This window comes from Nyctereutes procyonoides, unplaced genomic scaffold (genome assembly GCF_905146905.1).
Source record: "Nyctereutes procyonoides isolate TBG_1078 unplaced genomic scaffold, NYPRO_anot_genome, whole genome shotgun sequence".
In the NCBI taxonomy this organism is placed as follows: domain Eukaryota; kingdom Metazoa; phylum Chordata; class Mammalia; order Carnivora; family Canidae; genus Nyctereutes; species Nyctereutes procyonoides.
In genome coordinates this window covers 3,601,158-3,624,407 of record NW_026575143.1, presented here as the reverse complement: position 1 = coordinate 3,624,407, position 23,250 = coordinate 3,601,158, and the positions used below count along the sequence as shown (strand labels likewise).

The 23,250-nt window shown below is 39.1% G+C and overlaps 1 protein-coding gene across 5 annotated transcripts in view; it reads right to left on the bottom strand.

Annotated features, from left to right (window-relative positions):
- NRP1 (neuropilin 1) overlaps nt 1–23,250 on the bottom strand; it is a 136,820-nt gene that overhangs the window by 50,455 nt on the left and 63,115 nt on the right. For all 5 annotated transcript variants that reach the window (XM_055308647.1, XM_055308646.1, XM_055308649.1 and 2 more), the window contains 2 exons: nt 17,311–17,466; nt 15,095–15,261 (listed from right to left, as the gene is read on the bottom strand). In XM_055308647.1, coding sequence (XP_055164622.1) covers nt 15,095–15,261; nt 17,311–17,466 — 323 coding nt within the window. The remainder of the gene's footprint in view (nt 1–15,094; nt 15,262–17,310; nt 17,467–23,250) is intronic.

The following is a 23,250-nucleotide window of genomic DNA, read 5'->3' as shown; positions in this document are numbered from 1 at the left end:
CTCTGCACATGATTTCAGTAGGACTGTATTATGTAGATAAACATTAATCATTGTTCTCCTTTTTACTAAAAACATTTGGGGGCAAACTATAAACTAATGAACGGAGTCAGGGGCCATGCTCACATAAATGTGTCTTACAGCTAAATTACAGTGTTTCCCATATCATGGCTGCTTGAACTCAAAGTGTGAAATTAAACTGAAGGATGCCAGATAGAAACATCTAATCCATTAAACGCAACACACATTTATCGTTTGCCAGGTTCTGGAAGCAAGCAGGCCTACGTAGAAACAATGATAATACAAGACAAAGTAAAAAGTGCCACCATGCTGACAGTCGAGGCTTTATGGGATTCCAATGAAGAAAGAATCCTTGCAGAAAGAGAAAGAATGGGCTTTATGGAAAAGGGTTCAACTGAGTCATTCAAATCGTATCTTGCAAGATAGGGTAAGATTTTTGGCCAGGGAAGGGGCCCAGACTGATGAGCTCAAGGCAGAATCAGCTGGAATAATATTCCACCCAGCCGCCTGTATTTCGAAATATCTGATATGATGAATATTTTCCTTCTATCTAGTATCTTCTGGCAGAGCTGCTTTTAGAGAGCAAGGTTAGGTGTCCTCCCCTCTCCCTCCCTCCCAACACACATTACCGTTTGTGTCCACAGGTCCATGCCAGGAAGGGCTTGGCTAGTGACAGAGAGACAATGAAATCTCACTTGTAATGAAGCTTCAAGCTCATGGGCACTTAGGGCACTGCTGATGTCACTTGGCTGCAGTACATGCTTTCACTGCCTCTGGGGATCCAAGCATTCCTGGGACACACCTCAGCCTCAATCTGCATGAGTCAGGGATTTCTCTCTGGAGCCCTACTGGCACACTGTGCGGTCCAGTCCTGCCTTATGTTTATAGATCTGCATTTAAAAGAAAACATTTCAGTGAAGTGGCATAAAAACTGCTGTGCTTACTTCAGGGATTCGCACAGCTGTCGCAATCCTGCCATTCGTTCCTCAGACATTTAAGGAGCAGGTGATGAGTTCAGAACGTGAGCATATAATGGTGGGTATTTTGTTTCTTTGGAGGGAAGGTGGTGACCAGCAATGACTCATTTATAACACAAATAAGCGCTGGATACTTGGGTGAAAGAGAAGGAAGGTTCCCAGCTTCCTGCCCTTTAGGCAGTGAGGGAAAAAGTCAAGTAAACAATCAATCTCAATACAGTGTGGTTAGCCTGCATTAAAAAATGCTCAATAAATCCTAAACCACAGGTCTAAAAATTGGCAGGGGATTCAGGCAGCACATGGTGGCATAAAGCATATGCTCCAGAAGTACCTCTGTAGTTTTGACATTAAAAAGTGACCTGGACAATGTTAAGCAAGTTAATTAGCCATCCCAAGCTTCAGTCTTCTCTCGCCAGCAAAAATACCAAGGCTTACTCCATCTAGTTACAATGCATGGTTATTACAAGGATCATTATGAAGCATTTGTACACACATTAACCATAAGAAAATGACCCTAATATTTTTTTCTCTTAGTCACTTGGGTAATTGGTGTGTGTGTGTGTGTGTGCCTGTGTGTGTGTCTATGTGGTGTTGCCAGTGGTACCTAGATTATAACTCTTTTGAAGGAGAAACAGAATCTTTAATTTTAAATTCACCTGGCCCTTACGTACAGTGTCTAATCCTTAGCAGATGCTCAGTATATTCTGTTGAATTTAAATTCAATGCCCGTGTCAGTCCAGCATTGCTGGCAAGGTCTGAAACTCCTTTCTTCTAAACAAAAGCCAAATACCTGACATTAAAGTCAAAGTTAGTGCTTGAGCAACTAACTTGTACACGTAAGCTAGGAATGTGATAATTTTTATCTTGGTGTTTAAAACTGAAAATATTATACCTATTCATAAAATTTCCAGTCCTTTGAAAAGTCCACTATCTGATGCTGGAGTCTGCTGAACGATGAGTTTCATTGGCTAGGCTCATGCTGTATGAAGTTTTCCTTTTTACTTATTTCTCAAATGACCTCTCGGTAACTTTGCATGTGTCCTTCCTCCCAGAAGTCACCCCAAAGGACAGTAGGCCTTAAATAATTTTTTCACAAATTCCATTATGCTCCTAACCTCATGCAAACCTTTTGCTTTAGAGCATAGTTATTTGGAAGCATCATGTGCACAGGATGTTTATGTATTGGATGTTTATGTATCTAATATCTTAGACTTTTCCCACACCGTTCTTGTATTTTTAAAAGGGATCAAAATTTCACTGTATAACTATAGGTCTCCTTGGTTTTACCTAATTAACATGTGGTCTTTATAGGATGCTGCAATTACAGCTGTGTGTGGCTAGAAAGCGAATGCAGATTTTGGGCCTTTTGTGATCTTCGTGTTTCTCTGTCTTATGGTCTCTGAGAAGCAGCCTCACAAGCAAGCACTGGAGCTGGCTCCACCCCCAGGTAAGGCTACATAACGCCTTTCTACATGCAGTGACCCCAGTTATGGACACATATATCTTTCCAGTCTGTCAGCAGTTTGAAGAGATTTTCAAACTTAAAAGACCAAGAAAATATTAAATGTCCTGTACAGGTAAAGCATATTTCTGTTTCAGAAGCTGTGGTTCCATGCTACCCATAAAGTTTCATCTGCAGTAGAGGGGAGATCCCTAAATGCCTCCGGATAAACACACGTTTGTACTCAAACGGCATCTGTCTACTCCAGCACAAACAAAATGACTTGTTTATTATTAGTTTTCCAGTAAGTCAAGCCTTTAATTTTTCTCCCTCCTCCTAAAAGCTTGGTTTCAAAAACAAACACAAGGATAAATTTCTGGAAACTAAAGACTTGCAGATGGGGGCAATGGTCTAAATCAGCCTCCTGGCCTATAAACTCTGACAGCATCCTTTTACACCGATTTTCCATGTATTTCTCTGGGATCTAGGTGGGCCCGTCATGTTAATGAGAATTTCATGTGCTGATGGAGAATCTGCAAGTGCAGGTGTCCAAGAAAACTCCTCTACTTGGCATTAACAATCCTGCAAGGAGCTGATGGGATTATTGAGATTAAAGTCGGTCACCCGCCTAAGGTTATAATGAATGCTGCCCCGGAGACAAGAAAGGAGAGAAAGAACAGGCTGCCTGGTTGTCAGAAAGTGTGTGTAAACACTTAGTCTCTGAAGGGATGCCAGTCATTCCTGAGAGCAGATGAAATGAACTTCACGATTTAATATTTGGTCAACTGTGTTTTCGCTGTTGGAAGCTGATCATTCATTCAGCCAGGAAGTGTATACTGATTCTTTTTTTTTTTTTTTTTGAAGATCACTTATAAAGGGGGTAGGAAAAGCCTTGAAACAATACATTTTCAAGAAAATTACTCTCTAAGAGAATTATTTGCAATTACAATTCACAGTTGATGTTCTGCTGTTGGGGCTGACCAACTCCGTGTTGAAAGCAGAAAATGAAAAAAAGGAAAGGAAAAATGTTATGTAATGATTAGTGATTTCCAGGCTCCTCTTAGGAGAAAGGAACAAAGCACAACACATTCTGCGCTCTGAAGATATGCTGCCTTGCTATCCAAATGCAGTCTGAAAAAAGAATCTATCTATATTAATTTCATGCATTTCAGCCTGGGTCACACGGTGGGAAAAATGCATCTGCACAACTATACTTTCAAACCACAGGAGAATGAGCACAGATATTACACTGAGCATATCATGTTATTCGTCCCCTAGCACTGCCTAAAGTCCTTAACATAATAGAAGCTGTGACTTGTATGTATCCACTGGAACTATTCTTTACATGTGATTGGATACATCTATTTCAACCACATACTTACTTGCAGGTGCCAAGAAGTGAAAAGCTTTCTTGGTGAACATGGCCACACTGGTGTGTGTGTGTGTGTGTGTGTGTGTGTGTGTGTGTGTGTAAGGGGTGCTTCTTGATAGAAAATCATGGAGCTAAGGCATATATTTGGAAATGCTAAAAAAGCATTTCTTTCACATAACCTTTCATATAACCTTATACGAATCCTATCCCATTTTTGTTATAGTTTTAGATCAAAATTAAGAATAAGAACCATCACTTTGCTGAACTGTCATTATTTAAAAAGAAATCGAATGAAATGGTTCATAACCTTTTGAATTACTTTTGACAAAAAGATTTTAATTAAGATGAATTATATATGACACACATGAATATTATAAATCTAGACACTTCAAAGATAGGTAAGTAGATAAATAGGTGATCATATAAATTCTTTGTGAAAACAGCAAAGTTCCTAGATTAAGGGGACTGGATTATTGTATTATAGAAGTTGATAATCACCATTGAATTTTAGCATATACAGGGTAAACCCCAAATTACCTATCCCTGCCTCCTTTTCCTTTTGCCCTGCTGTCCAGAAGATACAGGAATAGAATGTATTCATCACAATAAATGAGATTAATTTATTTTCCAGTGGTTGACTGAGAAGAAATATCATGTTAAATGCACAAATGTACTGACTGGGTTTTCTTTACATGGAAATTGAATTGTTAAATAATGAATTCTTGCCATCTTGGCATTGGAGCTTTCTGAATAATAAAAGCATACTTATAAATGAATGCAATATTTGGAGACGTAAGTTAAAACTACAGAAATAGTATAATACATGTGCGATAGAATGATGGAGAGCTGTCTGGATTTTTAAAATAATGTTTAAATAATTAGACGAGGAAAATCCTACATGCTCTATATTCATTTTTAAGATTGGGAACTTAAAAAATATTTTCTCTTCTCCACATGTACCTCCTAAAATATCAAAACCATTTTCTTCAGTATTTCACATTCCATGATTTTCTAGCTGCTTTTTATTATCATGAGTATTTCCCACTGCAAATTTTATAATTCATTCCCAAATTCTCAAACTGAAGGCTCTGTTAAATTTCTTACACCTATTGCCATTTGGCTGTGTGTCTACCTGGGTCTTGGTCCTTCTCTCTTCTGAGATGGATCTACCTGCATCAGCTTTAGCCCAAAGTAAATACATCAAGTCTTAGAAGCATAAGACAACTGTAATGTCCTTCTTCATACAGCTTTATCCAGGATCCCCATGGCTGCTATTTTTCCTGTCACTTTTCTGGGCAAGTATTATGGCCTATAACATCCTTAGAATTGCATGTGGTATTTTTTTTTCTTAAGGAAAGAGAAAAAGATTGGGATTTGGCAGGACTTTAAGGTGTGAACAGTCTGTAATGATAGGTAAGTCTATGCTTTACAGATACTTCCTTCAAAGATTGGAGAGACACAAAACATAAACTCTCTGGGCTTCATCTTATCTCCCCAGTGGGTTGCATGTCCCGTCAAGCTGAAACAAAAGAGCCAAGGAAAACAGGCCATAGTAGTGGAGTTTCTATGTGAAACCCTCAGAGAAGCTTCACTGGGAAGCCAACCTAAACACTTACTTGATCTAAGGAGAAAAAACTCTTTTTAATTAAAAGTAAATTTTTGCTATGAGCTGCCTCACAAGATAATCAGTAGTATTTAAAACAAATTCCAGTTATGCTTCATATATTTGTATTTTCATTTAGGCAAGCCCAAGGCACCAGCTGATAGAGTAAATTTATTTTTAATACAATCACAGAATCTTAAGAAGTCTGGTCCAATCATCCATCCCCTGAAGAATTTTATCTATAGCCCTTCTCAGTCCTGCTGAAAGAATAAAGGTGCTTATTTATTTTTTGGCTAAGTCCAGAAAATACAGTTAGAAATCTAAAATCTTAGATTTGTAAGAAAATAAAACTTTGGTAAAATTATGAGTTAATTTTTCTGAAGAAAGACAAATAGAAAAGTATCATAAGTGGGGCTTCTTAACCCCTTAAGGCAAAGAGAACTAAAAAAAGAAAAAAAAAATACCCCCCCCAAAAAAACACCAAAACACGCCTGCACATCACTTGCACAAGTATATGTGTGATTATTCTAAGTCATAACATGCGCAATTAGTCTCAAATGCTTATTCTGTTAAATAGCTGGAAATATAAAAGCTAATGCATTTTATTACTATTGGGGTATATAGAGCATTTTTTATTTAATCTACGTTCCTCTTTTTATCTGAACATAGAATTAAATGAAATTTGAAAGCTGAGGGCAGGGTGGGAGTAGAGAAAGGAAATAAGCATGCATTTCTGTTGCAGGTCAGCATCCCAAATTGTTACTTTGATGTGGATCAAAATTGCTATATTGAGGTGGAGCTTTCAAGAAGTGGTGCATTGAATGAGAAATATATGAGGGCGTGGAATACCCGTCCACATCCTGGCTTTGGAATTTCCAGGGTGCACCTTTTTCACCTTTGCAGGAGGTTGCTTCGAATGTGCCAGACAAGTTTTAAGCTGTGGGTTGTGCCAATTCTGAAGAACACACATTTTTCGCTTGGGGGCTTTCACATTACGATATGAAAGTTATTTAAAGCTTAGGAGTCCATGTGTTACATTACACGCTGCATAAACGTAGCCATTGCTCCTAAATGTGAACATTAATGCACTCTGTAAAAGGTACAATTATTACCGCCGGGACAGAAATCAACAAACTCCACCAAAGGAATTTCTGAAAACTGCTATCATAAAATCTGTGCATGTTATGGATTTCATTAACATTTACTCCCTGAGGATCCCCAATTGTATAATAACAGAAGTTCTTTAAATTTTAAATACCACAGACAGGAACAGCCTTTCACCCAAAACAGATGTGAAACCATCAACCTTGCTTTCTTATTGGTCCACAGATACGAAACTGGTTGGTAACTGATATAGCTCTAATGTGTTGTTGTTTAGGTTACAAAATTGGAAACTTAATAGTATTTTTCCCATGAAAAGATAAGGTAATAAGCAATAGACAAGCTTTTCAAATACAGTTCCTTGTTCTCGATGACCTTGGAAGTGAAAACACACACACACACACACACACACACACACACAATTTGATTTACATACTGCCAAAAAGTTTAAATATGTCGGCAAAGGTCAGGGACACACAATGTCCAGGTGTGCAGGAGCTCACTGCAGTTGTATTTTTCCTAAATCTTGTCAAGGATGACTTGTGATTTTATCCTTGGATTTCCTTTGCTTAAATCCAATCCTTATCAGTGCATTTGGAGACCAGGCTGCAGTATTGTAAAGTCGCATCTGTATTTATTTAGCTAAAAACAATTCACTCTTAAAAGCTAAAAATAGTGAAGCTTAAGATAAACAAACAACGAGGTTTATGATACTTTCCTGCAGAAGGTAAACAGATGCATCAGTATTTTTGGAAAACAAAAGAACCACGATTCTGTTCAAAGGTGATCTATGATAAGCAGTTGAAAAGTGACAAAAAAAAAAAAAATCACCAAGCAAAGAGTTTAGTTTTTCTTTCAAAATGGTAATCAACCTTATTATTTTAAAAAATGACTTGATTAGGACTTGGTATATCTTCTACACCAGTGGTTTTCAACTGAGGGTGATTTTTTTTTTTCCCTCAATGAGGTATTTGTCAATGCCTGGAGACTTTTTTTTTTTTTAAAGATTTTTAATTTGTTTATTCATGAGAGACACAAAGAGGGGCAGAGACACAGTCTCCCCATGGGGCGCCTGATGTGGGACTCAATCCTAGGACCCCAGAATCATGACCTGAGCCGAAGGCAGATGCTCAACCACTAAGCCACCCAGGTGTGCCATATTTTTGGTTTTCATAATTGAGGGGTGTGTGTGTGTGTGTGTATGTGTGTGTATATTACTGACTTCTAGTTGGTGAAAGCCAAGGATACTGCTGAATATCCTATAATGCACAGAATAGCCTCCACAACAAAGCATCACCTCCTCTAAAATGTCCGTATTGTCCAGACCAAGAAATGTCGCTCTAGACATAATCCAGTCACTGGTTTAAGTTAGAGCTTCTGCAATGACTGTTCAATTTGGTAGACATTTACTGATCAGTAACTGAGCAGGTATTCGCTGGGACTTAAAGGGATACCATCTGCTAAAAGGATCCACATCCATTTTCTCATATTATTATAACTGAGTAGCAACGAACAAGTGGCAACGAGGATACTAAGATTCCAGTCCAAGTTCTGTCATTAGCTTGCTATGTGGTCTTGCAAATCACTTAATCTCTGAACCTATGCAAAATAAGGAATTCAGACAAAATGACGTTTGCATCTGCTCTTAGTCTTACACTTAAAAGTTGAGCTGTCCTGGAAAGAAAACAATTCTTCTCTAGAATATAACTTAATATTGGTTGCAGATAGACACTAGAATAAAACAATAAGAAACCAAAACCCATAAGCGAAATGGAATGTGTGTAATTCTATCTGAGCAGTTATGATTCTTTCAGTATTGCCTTTCCAGTGACACTTCATCATCAATATCTAAGATGTTTCTTCAAGTGCCATACATTTTCTTTTGGATGTGTTGACATGAAGTACTAATTAGTAAAATCATTTGACTGATTTTTAAAACTGAATTAAGTGGCCAACTTAAAGTGGTTAAAATCACCTTGGTATTTTCTATATGACAAAACAATCAGTTAAAAATGTCTAAACAATTATGGCATATGCTCATTCTGTGTTCCCCAGTCATATCCTCCTTTAAAGCAGCAAAAATTTCTGATTTTACTTTGTCTCTATACACATTTCCTATATGTGTTTCCTTCCAATGGCTTCCTAAACATAAGAAACCAAGGCACTGGAGAAAGCAGTAGGAAAAGTTTCTCGAGAGAAGAATTTTAGGAACAGGGACTTAGCCATAGAAAACAGACCTATCGGGCAGCCCAGGTGGCTCAGCAGTTTAGCTCCACTTTCAGCCCAGGGAGTGATCCTGGAGACCTGGTATCGAGTCCCACATCGGGCTCCCTGCATGGAGCCTGCTTCTCCCTCTGTGTCTCTGCCCACCCCACTTCCCGTGTCTCTCATGAATAAATTAAAAAAAAAGAAAGAAAGAAAACAAACCTATCATGCACTAGGTTTAGGAGGTAAAGCATTCGTTTGACACAGGAAGTAGAGGTCACTGCAGAATCAGGGTAAGATACCAAAGAGTTACCTGTTTTTTTATTTTTTAAAGCAGATTGTCTCCCTTCCAGATCAATGTTTTAGCTAAAATAGCATACGAATATTAGTCATAATACACACACACACACGCACATACACATACACATCCAGAGCACACCTGGGGAATAAACATTGAGTTGAACAGCTGTATTTTCCCTAAATTTGCCAACATTATATTTTACATGCATCCTTCCACATTTGGGTAACCCAGTGAGCTATTTTTGTCAGTTATCTAGTTACACATTTATAAAAGATCATTTTATTGCAATTTCAGCAATTTACTAATGATCTGAATGAGATAATGTTCCCTCTAAAGTGTATGGTTTATAAGCAGAGCGTTTACAAGCAGGATAACCTGGCTCAGTATATGTTCTGGGTTAGTCAATTTAGCAAATGGAACTGATTTTGAATACAACATTACAGATTATAAACCTGCTAAAAACTAGTAATTGTATGAGAAGTCAAAAAGTATTTCATTGGAGATAAATGTTCCAGACTCAATACATTATTATGAGAACAGAAGATTTTTCCAGAGAGTTTTAAAAGAAAGAAAATTATATATGAAACAGGTTAAATAAATGACATTCTAAAGCCTTAAGATAAATGACTTCAGTTTCTGCTTTTAATTCTGAAAGACAGCTAACTTTAAAGATAAAAACCAGGGTTCCAAATAACAAAATCTTTTCATTGAATGAGCAGTACTCACTTCTCCTGCCTAAGATTGGCTAAAAATGTGTAATAATTCCGTATGTCAGAGGGAATATTTCCAAGACTTCATGAGCTATTTTATTCCATTTATTACTTACAGGGTATCCAACTGGCCTCTTCCTAGCTTCTGAAATCAAGCCTATGCCTTTAAATTACCTTTTGTCTCTGCTCTCAGTAAACTATAACTATTAATTCCATTTTTGAATGATGACAGAACCACTCTGGAAGTTGTTGGGAGCTACAGTTCACAGCCCTGTTGGGATGTTGGGGGAGCCTATGGACAAGGAACTTCAAAGAACCTCCTGGTTTAGAGGAAAGCTCCTGGGCCTGGGGGTTCTAGGAACCTGGCTATTTGAATGACAGTCTCCTCTGTGGCCCAGGAAGCCTCACGACTCACTCAGCACTGTCGTTTTTCTCTGTAGAAGTGGTGTGAGAGAATCGACCCACTTACTTCATTTGAGACAGTGAGAAGTGAAAAGACTCACAATTCAAATGGCCAGAGAGCTATGCAAAGGCCAGCTCATGCTGGGCCTGTCAGGCCTGACCACAAGCAATGATTTGCCAGTGGCTGTCTGCCTTCCAGATCTCTCTGTGCCCATTGACTCCGTTCACAAATCTGAGGAAGGAAGTTCACTTCACCTGTGTAAGCCTGACTTTTCCCACAAGCTGCCTCTCTGCCACGTTGGGACTCCTGGACCATTTAACTTGAGCCTCCATTCTCTCACATGAAGGTGGGGATGTAAATCTTTGATCTACTTAACGTACATTCTAAGACTAAAATGGGATGTGTACAAAGGTGCTTTAAGAAAGGAAAAATGCAAAAAAAAAAAAAAGGAAAAATGCTATGGAAACATAAGTTTCTGTTGTTAGAACATGTCTTATGATGAATTTTAAAATTCACAAAGCAACCTCAAGGCCTCCTGTTTTGACCAGCTTCTCATACTGAAGGTGAACACGGGCACCAACTGTCTTTGATACTACAGTTGTGAGTGAACATGACTGAGCGTGTGTGTGGTGTTGTAGTGTGTTCTGACTCAGTTCAGACTCCTCCTTTCCCCACTGTGGCCTTTTATTGTTGATGTCTTCTTTCAAAGCTCCTTCAGTTAGAAAATGTGGAATATTATCCAAGAGAAATACATATACGGCAAAAGGAAAACACAGAACCAAGGTTCCTCATAAAGTTAGCACTAACTCCACTTTTCTGGAACTTTCCTCCTCCTCATACTTCAGAATGAACATCTGTACTAGGAAATGTAGTATAGACAGATGTCTTGTAGGCTTAGAGCAACAGGGTGTCTTCATGAGGCTTCCTTCTGTGTGGTTGATCCCTAAGAAGGCTGTCTGACCAAACCAAGCAGGATAGGGTTTAGGACCGACCGCTTTTGCTTTCTGCTTCTCTGGAATAAGTGAGCACATAAATAATCTAGAATCCCAAATTTACCTACGAAAGACAATGCCCTGCCCCCAAATTTGGAGAAGAGTGGAGATTCAGCCCAAGTTGGTTTATCAAGTAATTCTATTTCTAAAGTCACTGGAAGGTGTGGTAATGGATTAGTTCCTAGCGCCATTTTTATGTCTTTGGACCAACAAAGTTCATATCCCATCCACGCATTATATCTCTTGCCCTTTTTTCCCCCTTGTTTCCTGGCATTTTAATCAGGGAAAAGTCACAGTTGTTTTGAGGAAATTGCTCCCAAGAGCTTTAATTAAACCAAGAAGGATAAATCTGTTTACAGTGTGGTGAACACTGTCATTAATAAAACATTGAAATAATTAACGAATTAAATTCTGTTTTGTGTGTGAATGGCTACACTTAGGAACTATAAGAACATGCTCCTTGAACAGACAGTACGCTATGCACTTGGTATGCAGAGAGGACAAGAAAAACCGAGACTGCATTTCTCCAAGATTCACGGTATCGTGAACTGCTAGAGCTGAATGGAGAAGCCTACAGTACCTTTATTTTATAGGGAAAAAGACTCAGCTTCAATGAGGCTAATGGTTGGGGCTCTAATGATGTGCTTGAAAATTAAGAATTGTTATAGCACCACTGATATACTGTCTTTACTTTGAATCCTTGATTGTTTAACCAGAAACAAAAGGAAGAACAAGATTACATTAATAATAAGATAAGCAGTCATAGGGCACAGGACAGAATGGAAGACTCTGAAAAACATGGGCAAATTTCACAGTGTGATTAACTCTGCTGTGGACAATTAAGAGGTTTTAGCTGCTCAGGATGTGAAGTGGCCTTTTGAGCAGGATATGACCATGTGCACAGCTCTGAGTCGGGACGGGACTTCCCTTATGCCCCTTACCGCTAAATTGCCTCTTGACTTGTTTTTAAGCTTTCTGGCAGACAAAAGATCTCACAGGAAGCCCCAGTGTGGACGTTCATACCAACGGTTAACGACGCATTGTTTTTTTATGTCACTCAGTAATTTCCTAGAGAAAACAATGGGAACCTAAGACTGTTCCTGTCTTGAAGGAAAGTCAGTTTCCAATACTGACTTATTAATTTAACACATGCAAGTGTTTGTCCTTGTTGCTGTAGCAACATGTTTTGTGGGGTATATTTCGTGCAAAATGTGAAAAAGTGGAAAAAGAAAACAAATACCATTTGCATACTGATGTGTGTATAAATAGAAATATATGTGCACTAATGTTTCTGTGATTGGAGGTATGTGCCTTTTGCCCTTAGCCTCAATTATGCTTTACTTGTTGGTTAATTTAAAACACCTACCCAAAGAAAACAACAAGCCAACCACTTCCAAGGAGTTTCAGAGAAGCTGGAAACATATGCAATTCTTCATAATTAGGTGACAGGTGAATGATAAGAACTCCCACCATGTACACAGACACAGGCATGGAAATGAGCCCACTGAGCTCCACAAGGAGCAAAATATAATTTTACCTCGAGGTGCACTGAAGTTAAGCTTCTCTGGCATTCATCTTCTGTAGGGATGGAGGAGCCATAAAGGCCCTGAATATTTAGGTTTAGAAACAGTAAAGCACCCAACTTGTCTCTGTGTGTCTTCTCCCAAGGAAAAGCATAAAGGGAATCAAGTTACAAGGTACACCTGAATTTATATGCAAGGTAACAGATGATAAGGACAGAGAAGACTGAAGTGTAAAGAAACAGGTACTGGGAGTCTAACAGACCCTGCTTCCAAGTCCGGTCACTCACTGTGACCTTGGGCATTTACTAATCTCTCCGAATCTCAGTGTCCTCATTTTTAAAATGAGGATAATTGCACCTCCTTCACAGGACTGCTGTGAGAATTAAATGCAAATATGTCAAGTACTCAGCAGAAGTCAGGCCCCACAGTAAACACTCAATAAATGGTGACTATTCTATGAATGGCACACTTGTCATTCATGCTGTTCATCCAATTTCTAGCTCTCCTCTCTCCAGTGCACACTGAATTGCTGCCCCTCAGAAGCTAAGTATGGCTGTGGGATGTGCTTTGGCAATGAAAATGGGTGGCAATGCTCTTCGAGGGGACCTTAAGAGCTAGCACGATGGCCATGCTCTCGTTTTCCCTCTGCTTGGTGACAAGCAATGTTTGAGATGATGGCCACTCTGTCTGTCTGGGTCCTGGTGTGAGATGTGGAGTGGATCGTCAGCCCATTAGAGATGAAGCAGGCAAGAAGTTTGAGCTCAAAGCAAACCTTGTTGGGAGGTGGGGTGGAGTTACCTAGCTTCTCCCAACCATTGCTTTCTATGCTTTGGTGGAAAGAGTTGAGCCATTTCAGATTTTTTTCTTCTGCCTAACTCCTGAGAATGCGGTGAATCCCGTCCTGTGGACAAAGGCTTTGTGAGAGCCCATTTTGCCTCCATGTTTCTCCTGACAGAATTGCCTTGCACAAAAGAATTGCTACAGTTGCAATTTCAGAACCCCTGCAAGACCACTGTCCCTAAATTATCCAGCACTCTCCACATCACCAAGAATAGGCCTGAGTTACTGTGCAGACATGCTTAGCACTACAAAATGCAAGCTTTCCTCTAGAGGCACGTCTGTCAATCATACTGAAGTGTTGGTTGGTGTGGGATGTGGAAAAACAAGTTACCAAGGCAAATTCATTTAATTTCTGACTAAATCTACAGCTGGATTTAGCAATCCCCAGGTAAAAGTCTCATCTTTTCTCACCCTCTATACATTTCTCCGTGTTACCATTTACAGGTTAGCAGGAGTTCAGTCTTCTGTAATAGGCCATTTCACTCTAAGTGTATGTTAAACTAATATTGACCTTTTCAAAGTAAAGCAAAATCTGGTATTTGTACTCAAAAGACTGAAGCAGCAATAGAAGTAGAAAGTACGGGATTAATCATCTTGTTTTTTTTTTCTTGCTTAGAAACTCTCTCTGGGAATTAGTCATTTTTATATATCTAGCGACGAACATAAGACACGCTTTGCCTACTCTCTAAAAAGGATGCCTGGATCCTTCAGCAAATAGCTTTGTATGATTTGCCTACTGTTTAACCCACACAGCCAGATCTGGATGTTTCATTTGACAGGGGGTGAAAAAGTCAAGAACATGAGCATCAGGCCTTGGGTGGGAGTATCCAGACATCAAGGCTGGCACAAGTTGAGGCATTAGGAGAGGTGCCAGAGATGAGCCAGGGCAGGGGAGTCATGGTGCAGAGGAGGAGGGTCTCTGGGGAATGCCAGAGCAAGGGCAGGGAAGGGAGTGCCAGGGCCAAGGGGGGAAGCAGAAATAACATCATTATAAGAATACAGATGCGTCCACTTTATACAAGTACATTATATAGGTACATGTATACACATAATCCACCAAGACCAGTGCCCTCAATCAGACTGCTTTCTTGGGCATGTGCCATGTATACCTGTATGGAAAAGTCAACCTCAACCCCTTTCTTCTCTTCATCTACTCGGAACAACCAAACAAATAAGAAACCTTATCCTTAGATGCAATTATTTCATGCGAGTCTGCTAGAGCTAATGTATTTCGTCAAGAAAATAAAAATCTGTTGAAGGAGTTAGTGTCTGAATAGAAAATGTGTAGTTGTGGGGAAAAATTAGATCTTTTAGTTGTTACCAAATGAGACATCTGTGCTCAGATTCTCTGAAGAGTTGTATAAAAGTATCTGAGAAAATAAATGAGTTTTCAGAGACATCAGCTGGGCTGCTTTTCTCAAGATTGTAGGGACACGATGATCCGGCAGGGATTACCCATTGGTCCTCTCTTCTCATTTGAAGGTGTCTGAAATGGCACTGCATTTTTATCAACAACCTTTCTTTCTTTCTTTTTTTTTTTTTTATCAACAACCTTTCTAGACAACCAAAATCTTCAACCCTATATGTGCCAAGTCTCATGCTGCCTACCTGAATCCACTCTTTGTAGGAATCCTCTCCAGGAGTCCACCCATTCTCGGGATAGTTCAGGCGAGAGCGTTCCGCAGACCAGTTGGTGCTATACTGGGAAGAAGCTGTGATCTGGTCAGAATGAATTTCCCCTGATTCCATGCCCAGAGCTTCCATACATTTGAAATCTGAAAGGGAAAAAAAGGAGCCAAATGTCATCAAAACAAAGGAGACCTGAGATGCATATTTCTTTTTATAATCTGGCAATCTAAAACATTCATTTTGATGTTCACACAGTGTCTTACAGAAGATGACAGCAAAAGGACTTATGGGGACATAGCAGTGACAGGTGGCAATAATTGTAATAATGATAATTTTTAAATGCAAGGCTATGAAAATCTCATAGTGATTAATTATTTTCCTAACTGGACCTAGGTTGACAGAAATACTATTAGAGATGTATTAGGAAATAATGGGAATTTTGACTTATTTTCAAAGTATGTAGATATGTGACATGGATACATACTGAAAGCTATATTTAAATAAAATTTATTTAAAAATTTAAAAATTTTAACTATTTTCAGGGTGCCTGGGTGGCTCAGTGGTTGAGCATCTGCCTTTGGCTCAAGGTGTGATCCCAGGGTCCTCGGCTCGAGTCCCACATCAGGCTCCCTGCATGGAGCCTGCTTCTCTCTCTGCCTGTGTCTCTGCCTCTCTTCTCTCTCTATTTCTCATGAATAAATAAGTAAAATATTTTTTAAAAAATTACTATTTCCTTCAATATCTGATAAAAGTGAAAAAGACTCGATGTCTATTTATAATCCATATTCAGTGGACAGTAGACCTTAGCTCGCTGTCTTTCAGATTCCTTGTATTTGGCACCTGGGCCACCTCTCCTTGACTCCCTTTGTTCTCATGTCTCCTGACCCTGGCCTGGTCATGATTACTCATGTCATTAGTTTATATTATTAAAATACAGGAATATTTGTCAGAAGTAAACTGCAGCATCATATGGTCCCAAAGAGGACCACAGCTTTACAACATAAAATAATAATTCTCACAATGATGATTATGAATCACAAAAGCATGTATTCCATTAGGCCCCATATACTCAGTGAAACAATGAAATATGACATTGATGTGAAATATGATATAGGGAAGTGAATAGTCACCTTTAGGAAATGTGAATGTGAAGCACTAAAGTGAAAAAAGTCTTTTAGAGATTAAAGATTCTCAACCATTGCGAAAAATCTCAATTAAGCAAATTTTCACACTTCATGAATTTTCTATCATAACAGATAAAGTTTTAAGATAATTAAAGGTCCCTTTCACAGGTTCCATACTTTTAAGCTTAAGTTTGTTTGTAATATAAAATATTTATAAACACAAAAATACATTAATTAATTAATCATATGAAGTCCAAATAAGATTTTGTAATTTACCTGGCCTTTTTATTTTCCAGTAAGAATAGTAAAAAAGATACTAGTCTGTAGGACAGATCTCCAAACATCTCCTGGTCTCTAACCTATGCTACTTTATGACCTGACAGCTAGAACTGTTGAAACACACAATTTATTCATTGTTCTTTCTCATGTTTTTCTTGGGCCCTTGAAAGAGATGGACACCATCACATAAACTTTGAGGAAGGGTTGAGTTTGTTCAATATTTTAATTAGATGCAAAACTTATTACTTCCTCTTTCTTTTGTGGAAAAGTTAGAACAGAAATTGAAACATGCTTCTTTTCTACAAATATCTACTTCTATTCACATAAGAAAGAAAAACAAAATGGCTTCTGTCTGGGTCTTCACTACCTGAACCATCATGAGTCTGCTTCTATCCGGTAAGGCTGCCCTGTCAATAAACCACCACAGATTTGTTCCTATCTCTTCTTATCCATGCCTGTCCTTTTATGATTCTCAGCCCAGTACACTTTCAAGCCAGACAGGTGGCCTGGCTGTATAGTTCATTGTTTTTGGGTACTGTTTGCCCATTTCCTACTTTCTCCCAGAAGTTCAGAGGCTTACAAGCAGCCTTCTCATCCACAATTTTCTTAAGAAAGTATACCAAATAGTTTTTCCTATTGATATTCATCAAAACCATTTAAAAGAGAAAAACAAATAGTTGGCAATCCAGTTCACAAAATATTTCTTCAGTGTTTCCTGTGGCCACGAGGTGTGTGAGGAGGAATAGCAGGGAGTGTTTACCACAGTGCTTTGCAAGATGAATAAATACTGACCTTCTGAGACACTGCTCTGCAAGACACTATAGTTTGCTGAGAAGCCTTCTTTGGCGATTGCACTGTCCGTATAAAAAACCATGGAGAGAATGCCCGATGAGGAACGGATCCGACCTGGTGTCTTCTGTCCACAGTAACGCCCGATGTGAGGGCCAACTAGAAAGGGAGCAATGCGGAGAACATTGAAATATCTTTTGTTCCCCAGCAGATGTGAGAATAAGCATTGGCAAACATGGGTCCCAGCAGAACCCAGAAGCGTTCTCTTATCCAAAGCAAGTCTTTCCTGGTTGATGGGTCTGCAGTGAAAGTATTGGATCAGGTTTGTGGAGAGGATTTTAAAGCGTGCTCAGAAGGGCAATCACAGACCTAACTACATTCCCCCTTGAGCAGGATTGTTTTCAAGAACAGGATCTAAATGCTTGCTTCAACTGCAAAGAATGAGATTTGGGTTGTCGAGGGGCACCTTGAACATTCATCTCCAGGCCCAAACTGTGCACAACACCTAGTGCTGAAAGATTCCTGCTAGGCTGTGATGACCGCGGGCTCCTGCAGCTGCCTCACTTACTTCTCCCACCCTGGAAGGAGATCTCAGGAACTGGTGCTGGATGGGACTGGACCAGTACCTAGAATCTGATCCAGCACTGAATGACCCCAACATCCTTCCTCATTTCATCTTTTAGTCCTGGAGACTTATCATAAAGAACATCACAGACTTGGACAAAGGATGATGTACTATGTCCTACTCAGGGCTCTAACTGTAGGCTAATTAACAATTGTAACAGTTAAAACAAATAGAAGCTACATAGATCAGTAATTCATACATAATAATAAGTTGAAAACAAAATGAAAATAAAATGGGTCTGACTTCTCTCCCAGTTTTTTTCTTTCCCAAATCTAAGAGAGGTGACTGCATTGCACTTGTGTCTTGCGGCCAAAAGATGGCCCAATGCAGCCATTTGACTAGGCATACTGGGAGAAAAAAAAAAAAAAGGAGTATGGGGGCAGTGAAAGATTGGAAACACTGATGAATTTGTGATTAAGTCAGACTTCTGTTTGGTTTAAGTGGGCCACCCCTTTATTAAAGTGCTTTTAGATAAACCTTGGCAATTAGTAATTTTAAGTTGCCTTACAGACAGTGCACAAGCCCTCTGGGCTTGGAGAATCTTTCCAATTCCTGTCCAGATCATCAGCAAGGAAAAAAAAAATCCCTTTTTCTCCAGATTTTTTTTTTTTTTTAAATTGCACATATGGTAAAAACATACCAGATGGTTTGGGCTTAGAAGGACAATCTGGTGTGGACCATTTTCCCCTCCAAGAAACCCATGGTTCTCTGCATTTCAACTAAGAGTTATTGCTTTGTTCAAGGAAGCACAGTGGGTGGATCCCTCTCTGGAGAGACAGGCCTACAGCAGGGCCACGGTGTGCCAAGGCCTGTGTGTGTGACTCAGATGCAGAAGGCAGCTGATGGGGAGGAGAAGCTTCAAATGTGATTGAAAAAGTGAAGCTCTAAATGCTGATCTCCCTGGAGCCGCGTGTACACGCTGAGTTCTTGGTAAGCAGCTGGCTGGGCTGGGCACCCTGCTTCTAGAATAGTCAGAGGCTTGGTGAACAGGTTTTCAGTTCTTGGCCAACCCACTTCAAACAAATAAACAAAAAAACCCCCAAGCAAACAAACAAATAAATAAACAAAAAACAACCAAACTGTTTCCACATTTGAGTTAGCGCAGAATGGTTACTTTGAATATCTGATAACTTCTCCATGCATTCACAGTAACTGATTTGATCAAATTCAAAGAGTTCTCTCTACTGTAACTCCTCACTCTCCAGCAACCAGACACTGTGTGTGTGTAGACCGTTTTTATCATGAAGAAACAAGGACATGAGCCCATTGGGACATCGATAAGATTATCTACAGGATGCCACATGGTCATGAACCATGGCTGTGCATCACAGGAAGAAAATGTTGTTCTATCAAGCTTCCCACTTGGCAGCATCTCAGGAGGTGAAACTCAGTTTTGTTTCTCTTCAGCTTTAACCTGAGCCTCAGCTTCCTCTACAAGTGCTAATTCTAGGCCAGATTTTCTTCATTCTGAATAGATTCAATACTTTTTTTCTTCCCTCTGGAGTAAAAAGTTGCCCATGACACAGGCATGAAAATATCATGCTAGAGCCGTGAGCTCAGATCTTTCCTTTCCTCAAAAAGAATCCCATTTTTGATCTGTAATCATAATGAGAATCCTAGAGTCCATTCATAGACTCTCACTCCTTTCCCTCATTTAAATTCCATTATTGTGGTTTCTTTCTTTCTTTCTTTCTTTCTTTCTTCTTTCTTTCTTTCTTTCTTTCTTTCTTCTTTCTTTCTTCTTTCTTTCTTTCTTTCTTTCTTCTTCTTTCTTATTAGTTTGTGGGCAAACTTTACAGTCCGAAACCTTGGAGCCATTCTCTGATCCCCCACAGCCATTGACCCTTCAGAGAATACAAGAGCACAAGGGAAGCTGCACTCGCCCCCTTAAGCTGTGACTGCAGATTCTTCCCCTCCACTACCACCCCATTCCTCTGGGGAAGGGGGGTAGAGGGAGACTCTTTGAAAGAGCAAACAGAAGAGAACTTGTCTAATGCAGACTCATAATTTAGAGAGTCTCCATGACTCACTGGTTTATAATGTTGAAGACATGCTGGGTAAATCTGCCTTCTGTCCTTCAGAACATTGCCCGCGGACAGCAGCGCACAACTCCCTTTAGGAGCCCTCAAGACAGGAGAGTGAAAAGGCTTTTTCGACCATAAGACAAAGAAGTATTGAATTTTCCTGAACAACAGCAAGACCTTAGCCTAGCAAGCTAATGCAATATTGATCTGAGCAAGAGTGGATGGAGTACTCTTATCTGTCTCCTGTGTGTGCTCATTTGTGTATTTACATGAACACGGCTATTGGATTTCCTACTTCCGTCATTGTAGACTCAAAGGCCAAGGAGATGAATGGAAACTGTCACAAAAACAGCAGAACTCAAAAATTGCACTATTGAAAAATTTAAGCAAGCAACATGGCCTTAGTCAATCTCTTGGTGGGGACAGTAGACCCCCAGTGATCCTCTTTTCAGGTGTGAAGGTGATACGGTATTCGTGCTATTTAAAAGATACATCTGCCACCTGAAATCGCCATACCCTATTCTCTGTATTTTTCCATCAATCTCTCTGGGAATTATAACCCCACCTCAGAGTCTGACAACTTGGCTTTCTGCCCCCTTTCTAGGGCAGCAATCTACTATAAGATGTACTTTTAAAATGACACATTCTGAATGACTAGACAAAAAAGGGAATCATTTCGATAAGGTACAAAATAGACCATATACTCTTCTCCTACAATAATAAACCTTTTGTTGGATAATATGTGGACTTTGCAACTCTCCCCTGGGGGGAAAAATGTGCACAGTTGTGTCATTTACATTTCAGAATGTGTATATTTTATGGTTATATCATTTTTATTTTATATTTCTATCTCAGAAGGTTAATTCAAAAATAAATAGGAAGTCAATACAAACCAAAGACAACTCAATCTGGTTTTCATGACACTTATTCTACAAATAGTTGACAATTTTTGGAATGTAGGTAACAACTGCATTGCCACCTCTTTGGCAGAGCCTAGAAGGAGAGCTGATTTTGTGTGTGCCCAGGCCGTGTGAGCTAAGCATTCGAGTTTGGCTTCGTGATTCAGCACAAACATTTGCAATACCCACCAGGGTGGCACACTCAGCTCATTGCTTACAAACCATATGTAAATTTCCATCAATTATTTCCGAGTCGCTACTTAGGAATCCATGGAGCATCAGAGTGACACACAGGAATGTGTGATTCAGCATGTGCATAGGATTCTGAGTCCTGGAGTAAAACCACTTTCCTTCCAAGTCAATCAGAATCAATGGTGGCTGTCAATGACTTAGTCACCTAACTCAACGTATATGATAAAACGCAACCTAAAATCTCTTGGTGGTTTAAAGCCTTCATTCAGCACCTTCTGGTTGTCATTTTTGGAAAGGGTATCAAGAGAGTAAAAGCAGTTTTGCTGGCAAGGAACTGTATGTGTTGAACTAGCATGACAAAAATGTTTCTAGTGCCACTGACAAGAAACCCAGGAGGGGCAGTCTGCCACTTTGCCTAAAAAGGAGAGAGCTGTTATGCTGGTGTAGGCTGGATGAAGCCAGGTAAGGTGTAACAAATATACAAAAGCAATTTTCATATTCCAAGGCCAGCTTGCTCTGGGAATAAGTCAAGTGCACCATAGTTTAAAACACGACCGAATTGTGAGGCTGATAACTCTTATTGTTAATTGTTCCTTGCTTCAACTCAGTGATTTTCTAGAGCCAGAAAATTACTACTTTGGAAAACCCTTGACACTAATAACAATGTGCTTCTTTCTGAAAGTATTCTAAATAAGTTGGTTGATTGGACCTCCTTTTCAGATGTCAATTTAAATGTAAGTTCTGGAAAGGAAGGCTGCAAATTTTGGTTGTGAACAAATAAACCCATTATTAAATGTTCCAACTATTATTACAATACTATTATAATATTGTTTTCCTAATTATCGGGATTGAACACTTGGAAATCAATCAGCACTCTGTTTGGGCAAATCTCATTACTTAATGAAGGAGTTTTGATAAGATCATCATAACCCTATTTATATAGTAAAAGACCAAAGAGGAAACTAAACCAGTGATAGCTCACCCATTTACTCCAATGACAATATAAGCTTTATAAGCTTTCTCTAAACCCAGTTTATCTTCATTGCTGCTTACTGTTGAGGTACATAGCTAAATTGAATTACACTGATAATTTTAATGTCATTTCAGAGGCAAAGGAAATCTCTTTCATGTGATACTTGCCCTTCTTTTACAATTTAATATTTATTTAAATATTCCTTCTTCCAGCCTGATCATAATATGACTCTATTATATAGATGGTTTTGCATCTCTAACTGCATGATTTGTGAGAACTTCCAAGCTGCCCTTTCTGGTCTGTTGTGTGTAGAGTATGTTCTCTTGAGAAATCTTAATATTAAACCAGACTAAACACAAGACAAGCAATGCAGCTGCAACAAATTATTTGATATTATCTCCTTCTGTTCAGGATTTGGGTGCGTATTTTTGCCATTCACCTCCTAATTCACAAGGATTGAAATGGAAAACTTTCATTTAGCTGTCCACAGGGCTACCTAGCCCTTCCTTCAAATCTTTGCTAAGATGTCATTTTTGTAATAAGGCTGAACTTGACCACCTTCTTTAAAATTTCAACACATCCCTCTTCCTAACCCTAGCCCTTTACATGCTTTTGCTCTGCTTTACTTTGTCTTTCTTTCCATTTTTTTGTTGTTGTTTATAGAACTTCTCACTTTCTGACTTTCCAAGGACATCATTCATTCATCTATAAATAACGTATATTGTTTATTGTCCCATTCCCCTCAGCAGTACTGAAACTCTGTGAAGGCAGCCATCTTTGATTGTTCTATTTACCAAGTGCCTAAACCAGTGCCTGGTACACAGTAAGTGTTCAATAAATATTTTTTAAATGTAGGATAAATTTAACTAAAGCAATGTAGACAGAGGATGTGCTAAGGTGATTCAAATTGCCAAAGATAAGAATTCTCTAGGAGCAGACAAAGAATCTGTCTAAATTAGCCATGTCCCCCCCAACCTAAAACAAATTAGGAATGTCCAAATATTCTCATTCCTTCTCTAAATTTCTAAATTTTTCGTAACTGCATAATGGATATACATTTCACCCTAAAAATTTTTATCAAGTGCTTAACCTCTCCGGCCCTTAGAGTCTGCATTTGTAAAGTGAATGCTTTGATTTAAGTGCTCTCCTGGGTCTAGGAATTAATGACCAGCAGGCAGGCCAATGAAATGAGCAAAATACTTTAGTCAGGAAAACCATGCAATGGTCCCA